This window comes from Vicugna pacos, chromosome 2 (assembly GCF_048564905.1).
Source record: "Vicugna pacos chromosome 2, VicPac4, whole genome shotgun sequence".
NCBI lineage: Eukaryota > Metazoa > Chordata > Mammalia > Artiodactyla > Camelidae > Vicugna > Vicugna pacos.
This window is the reverse complement of record NC_132988.1, coordinates 14,249,739-14,264,605: the sequence shown is the minus strand read 5'-3', so window position 1 is coordinate 14,264,605 and position 14,867 is coordinate 14,249,739. Positions and strand designations below refer to the sequence as shown.

The window sequence follows — 14,867 nt, the reverse complement described above, 5'->3', positions numbered from 1 at the left end:
ATATATCCATAATCCCCACTTTCTCAAAGTCTTCATAACAAATTCTACTCATCCTTGAAAATACATCTCAAGAATCATATTCTCTGGAGAAGTTTTGCCTAATTCTACCATACTAAATTGTGGAGTCTTTCTCTTTTTTTCTCATTCCGACTTTAGTAATCTATGCTTAAATACTTCTAGCACAGAAATTAGCATATGGCATTATAACTGAAAATTTATTTTTTTGTTCTCAATACTAGTCTGTAAGCACCTATAATTATTTGCTGAGTGGAATAATTTTAGTAGTATTTATGATTACATAAAGTTATCAATATCCTTTTCTCCCTTTATGTATCATTAATGAAACAGAGGTTGAATTCCTAGTTACTAGTTCAAATAATTTTTATGGTGACAGTGTTGATCTCCCAACACTAGTCAGAACATTATAAAGAAACATTCTTAAACAATAATTTTGCTCAGAATGCTGTTTCCAGTGGCAGCCAATCACACATTTTAATCAATACCTTGAGTCTTCAGTTCAAGTAATCCAAAATCAACTGCCACAAAATAGATACAAAGTAGACCACTCTTCATTTCCTCAATTTACTTTTAATTCTCTCACTTTCTTACATTTATTTTCTCCCTTGTATCTTTCTTTTATATCTCAGTACTTCATTTTCTTTCCTACTACTGAATTTTCTTTCCTTGAATTTTTCTTCCCTTATGACCAGGCATGACACAAGAGAGATAACACAGATATATTAGTCTATTGGCTTTTCAAATACAATAGAATTTTCTAAAAGTCCAAAAAAGTATCAATCTTCCTTAAATCTGCTAATAAAACCATCAGTTTACTTTTGCACAACTCGGTCTTACTGAAAAATAAAGAACAGATTTTATCATTAAGAGCACAACAATAAAAAAGAACAATGAAATTAAAATACTGAAATATCTATAATTAATACCTAAGCTCCACTATGTCACTAACTGCAAAACAATACAGTACCAAAAATATCAGTTCCAATGGAAAAATACAATAACATTTTAAAGTAAAATATAAATAAAATAAATATAAAATAGATTACCTTCCTTCATTGACAAGTTCAATAAAAGCAAGGCCAGCATTCTTCTGAATAGAATTCTGCCACTCCTAAAAAACAGGAGAAAATAGCTGAACAAATTTCACTCAGTAGGTTATTTCTTTAAAACAACAATTAGGAAAAACATCACCCACATCAATTTCGCACCTGAGCTCTTAATGGAAAAGCTGTGTTAAACACGCGGCCCTACCCAATGCAGCGCCGTGAACACAAGAATAGTTGACATTGAGAAGTAAGCTAAATACATCAGCAACAATTTGATTCTAGATGAACTAAATGAGCCTATCTATACTTAATCTTATCCTTTTAGTTCTACACCATTACATATAACTGATTTAACTGAAACAGTTGGAAAGAAAGAGAACAAGGCAGACCAAGGACAGAGGTTTTGTTTTTGTTTCTTTAAGAGATGCATCACCCTAAATGAGGGGAAGACAGAATTAAGTAGCTTCATAAACTTAATAAATAACACACATTCTACAAAAATCGATGATTAATGACTGAGAAAAAGACAAGAAACATCAGTGAATTTGACTAGACCATTTTTCAGTGGGAAACTATAGCTCACTAGACCTTTGAATTAGTAAAGGATGGTATAAATCTATTAATATATTCTTTATGAATAAGTTATCCAGTAAAAAGCCTTCAAAGGAAATCAACCAATAGAGTATATACAAACAAATTTTTTTAACCTTCATTTCAAAACATACATAAAATAAGAATTAATCCCATAAGGCCGGGCCACATGAATTGAAATGTAACTGGATTTGAGAAATGCCAATGTATCCATGTATGTGTTTGTCTATTTTTTAACATAACTAGACATACAAACAAAATCTTTATGTTCCTTACAACTAAAGAGCCCTTATATTCTATCTATAAATATCCCTCAACTAATGCATTTTGGTTCTTTTATAAAACTCAAAACAAAAGACAATGTCTGCAACCTTACTATTGCGACCATAAACACTACTCAATAATGCCTTAAAGGTATCAAAGCTCTTAAAGAGCTTCAAACCCATGTTATGTCACCCCCGAGCACTGCTCCATGTCAGACAGATTCTTTTTTTTTTTAAAGCCTTATTCTATCTCTTCTATTTTCTCCTTTTTATTCCAAATTTGGTATTACTTTCTTTCATGCTTTGAAAAACCAAGGTGGCTTTCAGGACTCAAACTGCTATTTGCCATAATTTTCTTATAGGTTCTGTATCATGAATGTATCAGTATGAACATACTAGCAGAATATATACAGTAGAAGGGAAATTAGATATAAAGTCTGTCAGACATTTGCAGATGGGCCTAAAACAGCCTTGAAGTATCCTGTGTCCTAGGAAGGGTCAGAAAATTATCCTAGAAAGATGTACAAGTAGTTGAGGCTCTGAGAGGATGAGGATAACACAGCTGTGACCTCTGCTGACAGACAGCAGGGAGTCAAACCAGACGGTGACACCTAAAGGGATGCCCTAGTCGAGGAACAGAAGCGCATGCTCAGTCCTCATCTGGAACACCCGACGCGTCACCCTCAGCAAGCCGCCTGGAAATCTGATACAGCACCAGAGTGTGGGGAGCCAAGACCTTAAACTGACTGAGTTTCCATTTAGATCACTTACTTGAAGGGAAAATCTCAAAAGGGAAATTAACTTCAGTAAAAAGAAAATAGTTACCTTTCTTGCTAGGAAAAAAAATTAGGAAGAAAGGCAAGAGGTTATCTTATTATATATAATTGTCTAGATCATACATTTTATTTTCAAAAGTATTTATTAATATTATTTTCCTCAAATCCTTTTTGTCTGATCTAAAATTACAACAAGTGGGTATTTTTATTATATAAAGTATACAAACTCAAAATTCCACATGGTAAAACAGATCACTGTGGAGAGACTCAAATTTTAACTACAGGTAAACATCATTTGAATTTTGTCTTCATTTATGTATACAAACGGACTTTTACTTATAATGTAAAATGAGAAAGTATACAATTAAATTTCACAAAGATTTTAAACAGCATGATCTAAGTGATAGAAAACTAGTTAAAATTAGTATATGTATAAAAAAACCATCTAAAAATTTTATGACTTCAACTTAACTTGGTATGTCACACAACATATCTTTTTTTTTAATTAAAAACAAATTAAACAAGAAGGTACACATAGAACAGGAAGAGTCCAATTTTTTACAAAAGCTCAGAAACACATTTTTTTTTACTGCTAATACATTGGATTCTTGTTTTCCCAGGCATCATTTATTAACTCATATTTGTTAATTTATAATAACAGCTATCTAATCACCTGAAATAAAACTTTTTCACTAATGTTTTTAAAATGAGACAAAATGAGAAATGAAGTAAAAATATAGATCTTACTTACACTTTGGGTATTGCTACAGAAATCTCATAATTTTCAAAGATATCAAAGATTATCTACAATACTTAAGGAAGTTGCCAAAACTAAAAAGATTCATACTATCCTACAGCATTTTTCTCCACTTCTGAGACAATTATTGAAGAAGGTGTTAGTCTAAACAATTTCAGAAACCACAGCTCAATATAACCTTTAGTGAGTTTTAATAGTTGAAAGAAAAGCTTAATGGTTATCATCTTTCATGATCATTTCAATATTTCATCACAGTATTTACAATTATATAGTGATGCAAAATGTGCCACACATTTAAGGTCTTGGTTATTCTTTTCCCAGAGGTATTGATGAAAAACACGTTAAAAGCCTCAAATCCAACCACTAATGCAACTAAGTAATTTTACAACACATTTCAGCACTTTGGAGAGGAAGGACTCAAAACACAACTGAGTCAATAATTTCATACCTGTTCTAAGCTGTATTTAATTGGCTGTCACTTCCTAAGGCCATAATTGTTGACTAGTCAATTTTTACTAAAATAAACTCAGCTTACTAATGCTCTTAAGTCATACAACAATAATAACAGAGATAGTAGCTATTAGTGAAATCTATTAAATAAACAGTTACACCAATTTTCCAAAAGTCCACTAAACTTCGGTTGTGGGGTGGGGAAAGACTTCATTAACTAAATTAATTCCATCCCTCCCTAGCAACAACAAACAAATACAGAGAAAAATGGCACCAATAAATGTGCTATATATTAATTTGTACTACTTTAATACAACTCTAAATTCCTTAAAATGAACTTGACAGTTTTCAGTATGATAATCTCCTACAACATATTTTAGTCTCTTGAATGCAGTACATGAATTTACCTAAATTTTAAAAATAATTCCCAAATATTACCATGCTGTAAAGCAAATAAAATCAGGCTACCAACTGACAAGACAGACTACATATACCCCCTGTTGCTTTTTTTTTCCCCTTTTTTGGTCAAGCCATCAATGTTGACATTAAATGTGGTATCAATTTTTTATTCTGCTGAGCTAGATAATCACTAAATTATCTTTTACTCTTTAAAAAAAGGTATAAAATGAGTGACTTCATGTTAAAATTAGCAGGAAAACAAGAACAAAGATAATAAAGTATATGAGAGACGGTAAAAATTTCTCTACTATCTAGAGGGAAATCAGCTTGAAGCCTCAAGCCAACCCCTGTTGCAGAATCCTAGAAAGGCCAAGGAGTGAAGACACTGATCACGTGAGGATGGGTGAGGGATAGGGATGAAAGTAGTACTAATGAATGAAAGCTGGTATAATAAACAGAATCTGAGCTTCTCTCCTCACACTGTTGGCCATCCTCACCATGGTAAAAGACTGTAAGTTTACTTTCCACAGAAGTAAATAAACTTCTGAACACTTTAAAAAGCCTTACTGTAGAAAACAAAATAACTTGAAAGTACACGTACTGAACTATGAGACTCCGAGCAATATTAAAGAAGTGTTCTGAGAAAACTGAGAGGCCATGATAAAATCTAAGGTCCATTCATCACCAGTAGACAGGATCACGTACAACCACATAGTTTTTTTTGTGCAAAACACTTAAATATAAGCACAAAGGCTCACCAGTCATTAGAGGACGGACTCTTATATGAATAACAGACTGCAAAGAAACAGGTAGTAAAAAAAAAAAATTACTAAAAACTAAAAACAGACAATATTGTTAAGGGGGCGGGGAGAGGGAGATTAAGGGAAAGTACAGTTAATAGCACCAGAAAGATAAAAACTTTTAATGTAAAAAATCAGGGCAGGGATATTGTTTTACTCACTGGTACCTCTCTGCCTCTGTATTAGAATTCTCCATTGAAACAGAACTAATATAATGGAGATGTATATTTTATTTATTTTAAGAAACTGGCTCACATAATAGTGAAAGGTGACAAGTCCCAAGACCTGCAGAGTGAGTCAGAGAGCTGGAGACCCAGGAGAGCCAATGGTGTAGGGCCAAAGTCAAAAAGCTTAACAATCAGGAAAACCAGGTAGTTCCAGTATGAAGGGCAATAGGCTCAAAACCACGAAAGAGCCAAGGTATCAGTTTGAGTACAAAGGTAGGAAAAATCCAAATGTCTCAGTTCTAAGGCAGCAAGCAAGCAGAATTCTCTTTACTCAGGGTAGACTCAGCCTTTTTGTTCTAGGCAGGCCTTCAACTGATTGGATGAGGCCCACTCACATCAGGAAAGGCAGTCTGCTCTACTCAGCCAGTATCATTCAGAAATACCTACTGTTTGACCAAATATCTGGACACTCCATGGCCCAATCAAATCGATACAAAATGAGCTCGCCTCTTCCCTTATCTGCTCAGAAAACCTCAGAAAACTAGAAAATGCTCTTAAAAATGAAAAGTATAATATCAAACAAAAATTTTGAAAGAAGTATTGAAGATATTGAACAAGCATCTCAAGAGAGTAAATTAAAAGATAAAATAAAGGAAATGATGAGTATGGATATGAAAGTTAGAAAATTAATCCAGATAGTCCAACAACTAACTAAGAGGAGTTCTAGAAACAGAAATGAGAAAAAATTGAGAAAGTAATTCGCAAAGATATAATTCAAGTAAATTTCTCTGAACGCAAGTACATACTTTCTCAGAGTGAAGAAAGTTTACACAAAATAACAGACAATGAATTTTAAAAGATCTACCCATACCAAGGCACAATCCAGTAACACAAACAACAAACAAATTTTAAAATAAAAATATTAAAAGCTTCTTGGGGGCAAAGGATGGGAAAGGCTTTTAATCCTAATATCCCAACAAGCCATCAATCACATACAAAGGTTAAAAACAAAAAAAGACATTTTCATACAAGCAAGCTCTTTTTTAGAGCTTTTTTTTCCTACTGTCGTGCATTCTTAAGAAATTACAAAGAACGTGCCTCATCAAAATTAATACTGAGGCCCCACTATCATCCTCCATCCCTGTTCTGTTTTAACTTGTACTTACTACCATTTAGATTTCTTTTTTGCTTTTCCCTTTGTTTTATTCTCTCCTATATTCCAGTGCTAGGACAGTGATGAGCACATACAGAATAAACGATCAATAAATGCTGAATCAGTGTATCTTTCAAAAAAGAAGGCCACTGTGGGTCACAAGAAACAGACATTACAACATAAGAGGAAGAAGAGGGAAATTCTAGATTGATGATAAAAAGAAGCCTCTAGGTGACAGCTTTCTACAAACCTGCTAAGTAACCAAGCCAGTTTGAAACAGGGAAATAGAGAACTCCAAGCACTCTGTCGCCAGGAAAAACAACTGCACCAATAGACACCAAGTGTATTCACATTTTGATGATTCCAATAGAAATTTTAGAAATAAATTTGTGGTGGGTACACAGAAATTTAAATAAATAAAAAAGTAGGAAATCATTAATTCCAGGATAAAGAATGAAAGGAAGAGAGACAAACAAGCGGAAGAAAGGAAAAAAAGGAGAGAACAGAGGAAGGAAGGAAAAGGGGAGGAAGAGGGGGGAAGGTGGTTGGGTAAGCATGGTACCTTTTGTAGGTCTGCATGGGTATTTACACTGTCACAATAAACGCTAAGTATTGTTTTAACTAAGTACTACGATGTAATTGTACTGGAAAATAGTGTGAAATGGAAAGGGAGGGCAATGTAAGTAACCAATGGTCATCTTTCACAGAAGACATTAGATGATGTCTAAAATAGAAAAATCGAGAAATGGCTATTATATCATTTAGAAATGTGAAAGTAGCAGAGTCATCAACTAAGAAATTTAAACACAGCTCCTTCCAGAAACTAAGAATTAAGGGAGGGAAGAAGAGCTAAGGCAGGAGCTGTTGTTTTCAGTTTAAGTATTATACTATTTTTAGATCTTTGAAATAATATACATATTTTCGGTGATAAAAATAAAATTTATATTAAAAATCACATGTTCTAAATGAAGAATAGTAACTGAATAGAAAGTAAAAATAAAGATACACATAACATTTTAAACTGAATAATAGATACTTATGCAAAATTATTCTGATATATTTCCAAATAACAGAACAAGCATTCAAGTTTCACAGGTAATGATATTCAAACTACAAAAATGCAAATGTATCATAAACTATTAAGAATTTTTATTTTTGTAAAGCATTTTACATTCAGCCAAATAAAATTAACTTCATTGCTATTGGCAATGATATAGTCAACTTTTTTGTAAGTATTAATCAAAGGATCCAAACATAACTTAACTTAAAGGAATGAAGAATGTTAACAAAAACTCATACCAAATTATTTCATTTTCCTTATAAAAAAATTAAAATTTTAATAGTTTATGCTCTTCAATGAAATATCAATATTAATATTTTAAGTAATTATAGTTATCTACACCTTTGTCAAATAAATCAAATTGGTTGGATATAGATCTAATTACCCCCAGAAATAGATGTCAGAACACTATTAGAAGTCAAGGGAGGAGGCCACAGAGGAGGGCTCAAATGAAGAGAGCTCAAAATTGAGACCCACACTAAACACAGGACTAAAGGTCAAAACTAGAGAAAACTGGTTCATTGGCAAGATATAGTAATCTTAAGTGCTCAAAGTAAACTATCAAGAACTTTTCAACAGTGTTTGCACTTTGTGTCAGCACTCTCTCAACAGCATATCTAACACAAACTTGAGTAACAACATACTGGGAAAGAATACAGCATAACAGTAAAGAACAGGTTTTATTCCACCGTCTCTTTAGATGGTGAAACAAACCAATACATGAAATATCAAAAAAAAAAAACTGCCTTTTGGTAAGTTTTGGTTTCGATTATTTTTGTGAAATTGTACATCTAGTTTGTACAAATATTATGGCTCAGTTTATAAATAAAATATATTAGGTACACAGATAACTACAAAGTAAAGAAAGGAAAAAAAGAAAAATTCTATTAAAGCTGGATTAGCAAATGGTTCCATTTTACAACTGCTTATTTAACAAATATTTATGAATATTTACTATGTACAAGGAACTGAATATTGACAGATTTATAGGATTGACAAAATAAAAAATGCAAGGATTTAAAAATTCAAAAAGTTGAGATAACCATGCAATTATGTGATTATATATAGTTATAAATTATTTGTAAATAATCAAAAAACAGTAATCCCCTGCTGTTGTGTTTAAGCATACATTAAAATGAATATATCTGCAAATGTCTTTACAAATCTGTTTTTAAACCTTTTCAGGAAAACCATAATCTCCAGCCAATAATAATCCTTCGAATTACTTCCAAACTGACATCAATATAGTCAAGATATTTCACTGATCAATCAAAAAAAAGCTTGATTTCAATAAAGGTGACAAAAGTTGCTCTAACCCTTTCCAGCAACAAGCTCTCAACAGATGATCATCATTAAGCTTATATGAGGGCTTCACATTCAGGAGCTATATAAATGTGTCCTATTAGTACATGGTCAGTCTGTTTGGCAACTTCAGTTCTCCAGACATATGGCAATTGCTGCCCTTTGAGGTCTGAAGTCAAGTCTTTGGGGAATCTCAAAGCCTGCACTGAAATTACAAGGAGTGTTCATTAGAGACTGCTGGAGAGGAAACATGAAAGACTTCCATTAAAACTATATAAAACAGCTAATTATTTTTAAAAGATTTTTAAACCATCTTACGTACTCAGCTACAATAAAAAGTATTTAACAACTGAATTGTTTTTAAAAGCACTACTTTCAGGACATGGACACAAACAGCTTTCTTCAGCTTTCTTCATGCCTCCCAACCCCCACCTCAATACACCTAACATACCTTTTTTCTACGAATCATCAAGTCAACCTTTTTGTGTCCTGGGAAAGAATAAAATTATCTTATACCTCTAAATTCTTTCTACAGATCACTGTAAACATTTATAAAATGAAGGTATTTTTAGAGACAAAGTTCTATGTTATAATATTTTGTTTTGAATTACACTGTTAAATTCAGCCAGACGTACATATGTGTTTCTTTTTAGATGCTTTTTTTTTACTCAAGAGGATTGCATCTATTTCACTTCTATTCTGTTTTACACCAATAATCATAAAAAACTTATAAGCACAAAATAATATAAATTAGATACTAGCTAATCTACGAAATGGCATTTATTGGGTAATATTATGGAAAATGTATGAAGATTCAAATGTTCAAAGTTAAAGAAAAATGTCAATAAATTGACAAACAAGAGTTCAAAGAAATTTCATGTCTTTGTTGTCTCAAGATTTTGAAAAACATAATAGTTTTCTAATTAATTGTTGCCATTTTAAATTTTGAATGTGTAGACACTTTAACTTGAGAGAATATTTACTAAATTTTGCAACAAAACAATACTACAGAATATTTCAGTACCAAATCTCTATAAAATGTTACATAAAATTCATTAGTTTGCCTCAATCATTTCTTGAATTCACATATATGTTGGTTTCTGACAGCCTAATTCCAAAAAGCAATTACAACCTCAATCCATATGTAAAAAGATAACAGAAAGCAAGTACATTAAACCAGTTTAAAAGAATAAAAATCTAAAGAAAACAGATTACAAATGATTTATATGAATGCCTAGTGCTGAAGTTAATTACAAGTAACCCAATAAAATAGTGCCTTTATTATTGTACAGCAAGTAATAGCTCTAGATGTAAAAACCAGAACTCTTTCTGCTGACTTTCGCATGCCCAATCCCACAGCACACAACATTAAGAATTAAACATGCAGTAAATAAGGCATATAGAAAACAGCAGTTTTTAACTAAAAGCAGAAAACTCTCCTGCTGTTTAACCATTTGGAGTCTCCCACTCTGAACAGTGACCACTGTAAACTGATACTCTGTACTCACTGAGTACATTGTTAGTGTTAATATAAAGTGAGACCTGATTTTAGTATTCACAGTTTTGCATGAAAAAAAAAAAAGTAGCAGTGAAATAGCATTCACCAGGACAAAATAAAGAATGTTTAGGCTATGAAATGATGGTATCTTCAGAATCAAAATGTTCCTAACCTCATACTGTATCTACCAATAGAGCTTTGGTCCTGATTTGAAAGTGTACTATCTAAGACACATACACTGCATGCTACAGTAACACGTTATAGTTGTCAATCTAAAACCAATCACAGTATGCTTAATGACTTTCCCGGTGAGGAGGAATAAGACCTTTCAGTCCAGAATGATCCCATGCCTCTGTCAAATATTTATCAATGCACCTAATGAGATATTAGATGATATAAACTTAAAGCTTAATGCAAAAGTCATAAAACATGTTATGAATAAACATCAACATGTAGGTCATTTTGACCTACAACATAACTAAAATAGTGATATGAAATACGTGATAACCTGGTTTTGCTGCACAAATAAATCAGAACTGATAAAACAAATAATCAACAGTACATTTATCTGGGAGTATTTTATTCATATCAATTTCATCTCCATTAGAAATGCATGCAATATGAGTTTATTTTGCCTTTTTTTCTGGGTAAATAATTCACAAACTGGAATTTTCCTCGACTATTAATGGTCCCTATCTCTTTACGTTCTCAACAGTACCTGATTCACCATTCCATATAATAAACATTCACATGTTTGTTAAAGAACCCCTAATTTAACACTGTTAGGTAAAAGAGGGAGGAGCACTGCACTAAGAACACTCACTAGACAGATTAGTTTTCTGTGGCTGCTGCAACAACTCATCACAAACTTGGTGGCTTAAAATACTAGAAGCCTGTTCTCTCACAGTTCTGGAGGCCAGTAGTTCAAAATGAGTGACACAGAGCCAAAACCAACGTGTCAGCAAAGCTGCTCTCCTCCTGGAGGCTCTGGGGGACAATCTGCTCCTTACCTCTTCCAAGTTTCTAGTGGCTGTCGGCAATCCTTGGCTCTCTGCTCCACCAACACACTGCCTCCTCCTCTGGGTGCCTAAGTCTAATCTCCCTCTGAGTCTCTCTATTTATAAGGATACAGCACTGTGGGCCCATTCAGATAATTCAGTAGTATCCCCTCCTCTCAAAATCCTTAACAGAATCACGCAAACACCCCTTTTCCAAATAAGGAACTCTCAAAGATTCCAGAGATTTGAAATAGATATCTTTTGGGGGGGGGCCATTTTTCAGTCCATCACACTAGAATAACAAAATTAAAAGAACAGAAAGGGCAAGTGGAAAAAAACTGAACTTCACTAACAAGTTCAACAAAATTCAAAAGATTCAAAAGAAATAAAAACATTTTTAAAAAATTACTGTATTGTGGCAAGAGCTGGAAAAATTTTTAACAACTTGTGTTCCAAGCGTTGGTTCTAATAATAATGATTGATTTGTGACTGGTTTTGTTTTCAGTTCCAGAAATTCAGCTTAATTTGCTAGGTATAAAGCCTATCAGATTATAAGAAACCCAAATATGGGCAGTTGAGATACAAGTAACAAGCAGATATCGAAAGAACAATTCCTGATAATTAGCAGAAAAGCAATGACAGAACAGCCAAGTGTCCAAATTGGGCAGCAGTCTAGACGTGGTTAAGAGACTGACAAGAAACAGAAAGCGTCTTTGTTAAAAAAAAAAAACTCTTCCCTGTTATTTTACTTTCTCACTGCCAATGACCAACCTCCTTTTTTCTTAACTTACAGCAGTAGAAAATAGAATCCTATGCTCACAAACTAAACTACAAATTAGTGCTACAGAACAACAGTGAATCTTTTGAATAGGTTTAATAGGAACATCTCTGAAAGACTGAGCAAATCTACAAGCTTTCTTAGGTAAAGGAATAGGTCATTTCCCCTCTGTAAAAAGAACAGTAAGAAACCAGAATTAAGTTTACTCCCAATTATATCTGATAACAAGAATAACCTGACAAGCCAACAGACCTAACAAGACAATACTGCTGTTTTAACTGAATGTCTAATGAAAACTGGAGCTTCCAATAAAGAATTTTCAAAAATACATAATTACTATCAAAAAGACGCACTGCATCCAGTATTTAGGACACTGGCATGCATCACCATACTCACTATGTGTAAAAGCACCTTGTGGAAAGGAAGCTGTCAGAAGGATGTAAGAACAGGTTCAGGGTTAGGCAGTTAAGTTTTTCTGGTAAATTACCCAGAAAATGGCATGATGTGCATCACACATATATCAAGTATCTCAATACTACTTACAAGGCAGCAGAGACATAAGAATAAACTAACATAAAATAATATTAGAGACCTTGGAAATAAGGCAGCAGAGTTTGAATCTGATAAGACAGAAAACTACAGCTTCTCTTGGAAAGGAACTATAAAGACACTCCTAGGAAAGTAAATTTGTTAGTACATACTAGAAGAGGTAAAACTGACAGAAAGGAAAAAGGTCACTTCTCCAAACCAAGAATAAGCTTCGTCACAATTTGTGATTCTTTACAGAGACGTTTTCCAAATGATACCTCCTTAATTGTCCCTGCATGTCTCCCCCATTCTGAGAGGTCCCCAGTTGAGAATCATCATAATGAGCAACTGTTAATGATGATACATTTCGCCAGGAAAAAAAAAAAAAAGTTGGCCATCAGTGACCTAGGTTAACTGTTACAAAAGTATTTCTCAAATATGGTAACACAGGTGTTGAAAGTAATGTTGTATAAATAAAAGCACTAAAATATACAAAAGAGATCTTTAAGAAAATCATTAGAGTAGTAATTGCTAAAATGACATCAACCTCACTTGTATTCAGGTAAACTTTATTGACACTCAAAAGAAGCTATCCCTATGGCCAGCACAAGAAACACTGCGACCACCATCGGGAGCCTATGGAAAATAGGAAGGTTACACATTAACCTTGTCTACATGAAAAAAAGCCCAAAACTACAAGTCTATGAGGTCTCTCCTAGCTCTAATATTCTAGGAATTGAGATGAAAATGGACTAGAGTGGGCATATAATCACAGAAAGAATAGAAAATACTGAAAGAGACACTGCAGAAAATAATGGTGAACTAAATTTATAAGGCAAAGATCTGAAAAATCTAATTTCATGAAAAGAAAACAAGAGGCACTGAAAATACTGAATAAAGAGAGACGATACTGTGTGCTGTTAAAAACACAGATTCAGAATCTAATAACTTTAATTTACAACCTACTTTGCTTTATGGACTATTCTACGTACTTTAACATATATTATCTAATATAATCTTTATTACACCCATTTCACTCAATAAACTGAGTCTCAAGCAAGTAATTTGCTCAAGGTTACAGAGTTAGTAAGTGGTAGAGGGAAAAACATTTATTAAAATTAAAAATCTATCATCACAGCATTTTCCTGGCCTCCATCTCTTTCTATGATCATCTTTTCAAATCATCTTTTTCCTCTCTCCTTTTGTCACCCATAATGGAGACAATAGCCACCTCTACAAAGTCCACCTCCAGCAACCGAGGAACTAACTACTAGAAAAACAAATAGCCTTCAGGGTTCTGATTCTTACTTCATTCAGGCCTAAATCAACGTTCAAACTTTAGATTTTGCTAAAATTGCATACATGCTACTGGAAGTTCATATTATAAAACAGCATCATGACTAAAAATAGCTGCATGACTAAAAAGTACACAACAGATGGACAATATCGACAACTACTAATATATAATAACTGTCACTTCCTAAACCATGCTATTATATTCCAATAGTATGTATCAGGGTCCTAAAGAACTAATATTTTACCTCAGAGTCAACTAAGGCAAACGGTATAAACACTTCAAACAGCAAAACTTAAATCTAGATCTTAAAAATTTTGACTAAAACCAATTAAACTATATACCTTATGAAAGAATATATGGTATGGTAATATAGCTGAGGCTTCACAAAGTTATCAGAGTTTGGTATTAAAACAAAGACAATCTCAAGCTTTACACTTTAAATCTAGCCTTTCTGTAATACTTTAACTAGTAGATTAGTTTGAGGTAATAAAAAAAAACATGAGGACTATGCAAAACCAAGCAATAAAAGCTGAGAAACAGAAACCAAGCTGCAATCATAATTATATTAAAACAAAAGGAAAGTATTATGCTTAGAATATTTCCATTCATGTATTCCTCCTGTTTTCTAACATTCTGCTTAATCCCAAATTTAAAAGACCAGTTGTAAAACGGCAGGGTGCCAAATTAAAGCACACTTTATTTTCAGATGTCTCCATACTCATAGGCTGACTTCCTGTCAGGAAGAGTTCCATTTCACTGAATACCCCAATCAGCAGGGAACTTGCAGAATTAAGTGCCAGTTGATATTACTTTGTTTTGCATTTACCACCCTTGAGAATAACGTTCAAAGATCGAGTTATATAGTCAGCATGGTATCATCCTTCTGACTAGACTGCCAAGCCACAGGGTGTACTGCAAGTTCCACAAAATTTACCTTAAAAGGTTGTGTCTTCTAAGTCCTAGTGTGCGAGTGAATCAACAGGATG

The 14,867-nt window shown here is 33.2% G+C and overlaps 1 protein-coding gene across 4 annotated transcripts in view; it reads right to left on the bottom strand.

The window, feature by feature from the left end:
• Positions 1-14,867, bottom strand: part of LRBA (LPS responsive beige-like anchor protein) — a 623,871-nt gene that overhangs the window by 417,363 nt on the left and 191,641 nt on the right. For all 4 annotated transcript variants that reach the window (XM_072975847.1, XM_072975846.1, XM_072975849.1 and 1 more), the window contains one exon: positions 1,065-1,129. In XM_072975847.1, the coding sequence (XP_072831948.1) occupies positions 1,065-1,129 (65 nt within the window). The remainder of the gene's footprint in view (positions 1-1,064; positions 1,130-14,867) is intronic.